A 7,500-nucleotide genomic window follows, 5' to 3' on the forward strand; every position below is an offset into this window, starting at 1 on the left:
CACACCACACACATCACTATGACCCTCTGCTAAAAAAATAATCAGTCTGAATTCGATTTAAAACAGAATTATTTATTAACGTTATGAGCACAAAATAATAAATAAAATACAGGATGAAAACCACTTCCGTGTGAGACGTGTTTCTTTTCATTACTTTGTTTTTAAACGTTTTTTTAACATTAAAATCATTCGATGTTTATTGTGATTTTTTTTGTTTTGTTTTAAAGACAAGAAAACAAGAGAAATAATAAAAACTAAAATAAACGAAATTTGTCGTGAATTGTTTTCAAATTTTAAAGTAAATTTATAAGGACACACACACACACACACACACACACACACACACACACACACACACACACACACACACACACACACACACACACACACACAGTTAAATCCCTCCCTCGTGCGTCTCTCCTCCTCCTTTTATTTCTTTTTTCTTCTCCTCTTTCTGACTTTTGCTGAGCGCGCGCGCAGAAACTGCAGCGGAATGATGAAAGGAAGTATGGAGAGATTTAAGGATTTGTTTTAGCTAAAAAACAAGAAACAAGAAACAAGAACATCTTGAAATCCGCCTCAGAAATGGAGACAATATTCAGTCCCTCCGACTTTCACATGGAGTTTTATTTCTGAAACAAAAATGACTGATGATTTACAGATTGTATTTATTTAGTGATTTACATCAGATTAATATCAGATTACACACACACACACACACACACACACACACACACACACACACACACACACACACACACACACACACACACACTTGACTTTAACTGAAGCTGAGCTGAACACTGCACGATGGCGCAGAGGGTAAGGACATCTTTAATCAGAGGATTATTAAAGACAACTTTCACTTTGTTTAATCACAATTTAAATAAAATATTTCGTTAAATGTTTTTATTTCACACACTTTTTTTTAGATGACAGATTTATGTGTTGTATAATAAATACATTATAATATTATTATATCGTGAGAGTTATTATCGTCCCAGGTATTTATTCTAAGCCGTTATTATAATACAGAGTTTTTATTTTAATTTTATGTTTAGTTATATAAATGACCGATATTTCTGTAGTCCATAAAACACGTAAAGATTTATTATATTTTATTCTTCACACTTTCTATTTAACATCTAATCTAATTATGTCTTTATTATTAAAACTGATTTGAATCTTTATTCTTACTTTGTTTTTGAAAATTTTTTAATTCTGTGGATCTCAAACCATGTCACAGATAAATAGACAAATAAACTCGACTCATCGCCATTTAAATAGATAGATTTTGATTTTGCATTTCATTTCTCTGTTGTTGTTTTTTTGTACTCGTAGGTTCAATTAATTTAATTATTTAAATTTGTAACCTCCATATAAATGTTTTGTTCTTATTTGTTTAATCTGTGCTTTCTGTTACATGACATTCTATCACACCAGGCTGCTGCTGAGTTCTGGACTGTTGATTAATTCTCTCTAACAGCTCTCACTGTATTTCAGGTTTATATTAATGTCTCTGATACCTTATCGTTTCCATAGTAACAGCTGGTTCACAGCTAGTTTACAGCTGTTATAATTGAGAGAAGAGGAAACCATTAAATGTAACTATAAATGGATAAAAAACGTCTGATGTGACATTCATTAACAAACAGTTCAGTTCATGTGTTGAGTTAATTAGACGTATTTATTAATAACCAGAAGAAGAAGAAAAAAATAGAAAAGGAAAGGAATTAAAAAAGATGTATTGAAGCACAAAGTATTGGCCCCCCTCTGACCCACAGGAAAGTGATCAGCAGTGTGCGGGTCTGATTTAAACACTTTTTTCTGAGTGTCTTTATTTTTGTAGTATTCTGTGTGAAGTTTCCTCACCAGACATCTCGAACCATCAAAGCTTCAAACTACATTCGAATTTTTTTACACCTTCATTTAGCTGACAAATATCACAAAAGATGCTTCATGACCTGTGGACCAGAATATTTCTGCTGTTATTGTTTTTTCTCCAGTAGGAAACATCGCATGAGTGTGTGTGTTTCCTGTGTATGTGCGTTTCCTGTGTGTGTGTGTGTGTGTGTGTGTGTGTGTGTGTGTGTGTGTGTGTGTGTGTGTGTGTGTGTGTGTGTGTGTGTGCTTTAAGTGTGCAGTTTCATGCATTTTGTTTATCAGGAGGTTCCAGAGCCTCAGAGCCTAAAAGGATCCTTGGGGTTCAGTTCCTGGTCCCTTTTTTCTGTGTGTTTGTGTGTATGTGTGTGACCCATAATACATTGTATATGTGTTGTTTGTGTGTGTGTGTGTGTGTGTGTGTGTAGTGTGTGACGCAAAATTGCATTGTATAAGTGTTGTGTGTGTGTGTGTGTGTGTGTGTGTGTGTGTGTGTGTGTGTGTGTGTGTGTGTGTGTGTGTGACCCATAATGCATTGTATATGTGTTGTGTGTGTGTGTGACCCATAATGCATTGTATATGTGTTGTGTGTTGTGTGTGTGTGTGTGTGTGTGTGTGTGTCTGTGTGTGTATGTGTGTGTGTGTGTGTGTGTGTGTGTGTGTGACCCATAATGCATTTTATGTGTTGTGTGTTGTGTGTGTGTGAGTGTGTGTGGTGTGTGTGTGTATGTGTGTGACCCCTAATGCATTGTATATGTGTTGTGTGTGTGTGTGACCCATAATGTATTGTATATGTGTTGTGTGTGTGTGTGTGTGTCTGTGTGTGTGTGTGTGTGTGTGTGTGTGTGTGTGTGTGTGTGTGTGTGTGTGTGTGTGTGTGTGTGTGTGTGACCCATAATGCATTGTATATGTGTTGTGTGTATGTGTGTGTGTATGTGTGTGTGTATGTGTGTATGTGTGTGTGTGTGTGTGTGTGTGTGTGTGTGTGTGTGTGTGTGTGTGTGTGTGTGTGTGTGTGTGTGTGTGACTTGAAGCACAGTGCTGGAGGTCTGTAACATCTCTGAGGTTCATCAGTATGATGTTGTGAATGTTCTCCAACATCCTGTTTACTGATTTATCTTTCAGTATGAAGACTTAGCGCATTACAGCAGCATGATGGACAGCGTGGGTGTATACGGAGAGCCACACACACACCACCACCTAAACCATGCTCCACCTCACACCAATCAGCAGTATGTGACATCACACGGCATCATGGCGGGCATCATGGGCACCAACGATGGACTGAAGAGAGACAAGGATCAGATTTATGGGTAAAATTAGTATCATGCTTTTTAACCACAGCTTCAGATCTTCATCATCTATCTCCTCATCATCTAACTCCTCATCATCTATCTCCTCATCATCTATCTCATCATCTATCTCTTCATCATCTAACTCTTCATCATCTATCTCCTCATCATCTAACTCTTCATCATCTATCTCCTCATCATCTAACTCTTCATCATCTATCTCCTCATCATCTAACTCTTCATCATCTATCTCCTCATCATCTAACTCTTCATCATCTATCTCCTCATCATCTAACTCTTCATCATCTATCTCCTCATCATCTAACTCTTCATCATTCAATTAAAATTTATTTGTATAACACTTATTACAATTGATGTCGTGTCAAAGCAGCTACAGGAACATAAACATAGAAGAAAAGGTTATTATAAAGATTAATATGAGATATATTTAAATGTGTGACACTGGGAGTGTGATTATAAATATACAGTCTGATAAATGTTGTGTTGACGGATCTGAAGTCAGTCGGAGCTGGAACAATGTCTGGATGCCTCGGGATGGTAGAAGGAGAGAAGAAGTGAAGAGGAATTAATGTAGCTGCTGTTCATAATATTTGCAAGCACTAAATGACAAAGTGCATGTAATAGAGCACAATATTATGGGATGTATTATGTGTACGTCTGACTAAAGAGATGAGTTTTTAATCTACATTTAAACTGGGAAAGTGTGTCTGCGCCCCGAACACTATCAGGAAGACTATTCCAAAGTTTGGGAGCTAAATAAGAAAACGCTCTACCACCTTTAGTAGACTTAGATATTCTGGGAACTAGCAGAAGTCCTGAGTTTTGTGATCTCAGAGAGCGTGAAGGATTGTAACGTGTTAGAAGACTAGTTAGATACATGGGAGCTAAACCATTAAGAGCCTTGTACGTAAGTAGCAGCAGTTTGTAATCAGTTCTAAACTTAACAGGTAGCCAGTGTAGAGATGATAACATTGGGGTTAAAGGTCATACTTTCTTGTCCTAGTGAGAACTCTGGCAGCTGCATTTTGGACTAACTGTAACCTATTTATTAAAGATGCAGGACAACCACCTAGTAATGCATTACAATAGTCCAGTCTAGAGGTCATGAAGGCATCAACTAGCTTCTCAGCATCAGATACAGACAGGATGTTTCTCAGCTTGGTGATATTTCTAAGGTGAAGAAGGCTGTGTTTGTAATATGGTGATATGAGTTTAAAGACAAGTTACTGTGTAATAAACACCGAGGTCTTTCACTGTTGAGCTACTAGTAACAGTACATCCCTCTAAATGGGAGTTAAGTTGTGAGAGTTTCTGTGCACTGGTTTTTGGACCTATGAGTAGTATTTCTGTCTTATCGGAGTTTAACAATAGAAAGTTGCAGATCATCTAATCTTTTATGTCTTTAATTCACCATCTTGTATTTATTTAACCTCACCATCCTGCAGTTTTATGATGTTTTATTTAACAGACTGTTTGAGTAAACATCCAGATTACAATAATCCATAATAATCCCTAAACCTGATCTTGTCTTTCCTGGGAACTTTACATCATTCAGTAAAACGTATTTAGAAGCTCATCAGATGTAAATACAGTGAGATTCAGTAACGCTGGACACTCAGAGTGATGAGGAGCATCACTGTGACGTTGGACGATGCTGTGTTTCCATATGAATCAGGACGTCTCTGTTCTCTCCTCCCTCAGTCATCCTCTGTTCCCGTTACTGGCTCTGGTGTTTGAGAAGTGTGAGTTAGCGACGTGTACGCCGCGGGAGCCGGGCGGGGCTGGGGGAGACGTGTGTTCATCAGACTCCTTTAACGAAGACATCACTGTGTTTGCCAAACAGGTAAATAATCAACATCATTCTCTCATTAATGTTAATCTGTCTGAGAATAAAGCTGTTTAACAAAATAATCACCAACATGTTCCACACTCTGGATCTTATGAGTGCTACATTAACACTGACGTCGTCTGTAAATTACATCGCTATCATATTTAACTGTCTGTGTGTTTATTGTATAGATACGAGCAGAGAATCCAATTTTCTCATCCAATCCAGAATTGGACAATTTGGTGAGTGACACCATGAGCTCAGAAATATACAGTAGATATAAGTTTTAATACAAACTAATATAGTATATATCTAACATACATCAGTGTACAAACGCATTGTATACGCTGAAAACGTTCTAACACTTTCAGGTCATTTAGAACATTTATTTGTTCCTCAGTATAAAGATTAATATAACACAAAAGTCCCAGATTAATATTAGTTATATATAAATGTGTATGTATTTATCCCCAATGAACAAGTCTGAGGTGACTCAGGTGACTGTGGGGAGGAAAAACTCCCTTAGATGGTAAAGGAAGGAACCTTGAGAGGAACCAGACTCAAAGGGGAACCTCATCCTCATCTGGGTGACACTGGGGGTGTGATTATATAACCTCATCCTCATCTGGGTGACACTGGGGGTGTGATTATATAACCTCATCCTCATCTGGGTGACACTGGGGGTGTGATTATATAACCTCATCCTCATCTGGGTGACACTGGGGGTGTGATTATATAACCTCATCCTCATCTGGGTGACACTGGGGGTGTGATTATATAACCTCATCCTCATCTGGGTGACACTGGGGGTGTGATTATATATATACAGTCTGATAAATGTTGTAGTGATGAGGAGGTTGTTGTCCTCAAACACCACATGGAGTTCACATCTCCTCTTTAGTGTAACAGTCTAACTGGAGCTGTAGATCTGTAGATGTCTCAGGATCCTCACAGAGTCAACTTCATCTCAGTGGACGTCCAAAATCTCCATCACACAGAAGACGATCAGAGCTGCTACAATCTGTGGATGCCTCGTGATGTGTAGAAAGAGAGAAGCAGTGGAGAGGAATTAATGTAGCTGCTGTTTATAATATTAACAAGCACTAGATGATATTGTGCATTCGGTCTGATGTAATAGTGCACAATATTATGGGATGTATTATGTGTGTGTGTGTACGCCTGACTAAAGAGATGAGTTTTTAATCTACATTTAAACTGGGAAAGTGTGTCTGAGCCCCGAACACTATCAGGAAGACTATTCCAAAGTTTGGGAGATAGATAAGGAAACGCTCTACCACCTTTAGTGCACTTTACATTACAACAGAACAGAAGGTTCCACACAGACGTCTTTTAGGAAGCGAGGGACTCTAATTTCTACACCCCACCCTTAAAGAACCCTCAAGGAACCGAATTGTTCTTGTGTTATTACAGAACATCAGCAAATGAAATAATGAGCGTGACTTTGTGAGATTTCTCGGAGTCTGTTCCAGCTGATTGATGACGTATTTGCACAGAGCTGATGTTGTAGGGCTTTAAAGGTGACTTCTCTCCTTCTTTCTTCCAGATGATTCAAGCAATTCAAGTATTACGATTCCATTTGCTGGAACTGGAGAAGGTAAATTAAAGCTAATCTGCAGTCCTGATGAAAGTAAGCAGTAATTATTGTCTGATTGTGATGTTGCTGTTGCTTTCAGGTTCATGAGCTGTGTGATAATTTTTGTCACCGCTATATTAGCTGTCTGAAAGGAAAAATGCCAATCGACCTGGTTATCGATGATCGGGACGGATGCAAGTCTGATTTTGATGATCTAACATCCACACATCTATCGGATCACGTAAGATTTTTAATGATGTGGTGATTATTAAACATGTCTTCGCTGTCAGTCGAAATCCTCGTATCTCCAAAACCGTTATTTTTCAGGAAATAAAAAAAAACGCCGTATCTCATCTGCACTGCACAGGCTTTAGTCCACGTCCCAGTGGATTGTCTTGCGCTAAATCCCTGTCCTCAGATGAGCACCAGAACTAGCTGGGGGTCAATATTTTTTTTTTCTTTGAGCCCAGTGTTTTGAAGACATTTACCTCAGAAGACATGTCGATTCGTTGCGACTCTTCTTGAGGAGAAATACGCCGCGAAGCTCTCCTGCGGAGTGAGGAAGAGGTGGACGGTCGAAGTGTCCGATGGAGTTAAGAGATTTGCGCTCAAGCTATTTTCAAGACTTTAGATTGGTTAATAACTTGTAAAAAAGAACAGACCCACGTGTGGACGGACCGATAGCATCGATATGTGAAAAGATATGAAATTGACAAAATTTGGACATACGAGGTTTCCGCCCGACAGCGACGATGTTTTATTTATATATTTACTGTATAAATACATTTTTACTCCTAGATATCAGGAAGATACTGTACTGAACTGGGCTTTTATGATGGTCCTAATAATTCTGATGATGATGATGATGATGATGATGATGATGA

The 7,500-nt window shown here is 38.3% G+C and overlaps 1 protein-coding gene across 4 annotated transcripts in view; it reads left to right on the plus strand.

Annotated features, from left to right (window-relative positions):
- The first annotated feature begins 469 nt into the window (after nt 1-469).
- The window catches only part of meis2b (Meis homeobox 2b), a 22,515-nt gene continuing 15,484 nt past the window's right edge, over nt 470-7,500 (plus strand). For all 4 annotated transcript variants that reach the window (XR_003441782.2, XM_027155015.2, XM_027155016.2 and 1 more), the window contains exons 1-6: nt 470-822; nt 3,007-3,194; nt 4,896-5,037; nt 5,214-5,264; nt 6,587-6,637; nt 6,717-6,857. Coding sequence is in view for 3 of the 4 variants with exons in the window: in XM_027155015.2 (XP_027010816.2) it covers nt 811-822; nt 3,007-3,194; nt 4,896-5,037; nt 5,214-5,264; nt 6,587-6,637; nt 6,717-6,857 (585 nt within the window). In the remaining variant the exon portion in view is untranslated. The remainder of the gene's footprint in view (nt 823-3,006; nt 3,195-4,895; nt 5,038-5,213; nt 5,265-6,586; nt 6,638-6,716; nt 6,858-7,500) is intronic.

Source organism: Tachysurus fulvidraco, chromosome 16, assembly GCF_022655615.1.
Source record: "Tachysurus fulvidraco isolate hzauxx_2018 chromosome 16, HZAU_PFXX_2.0, whole genome shotgun sequence".
In the NCBI taxonomy this organism is placed as follows: Eukaryota; Metazoa; Chordata; class Actinopteri; order Siluriformes; family Bagridae; genus Tachysurus; species Tachysurus fulvidraco.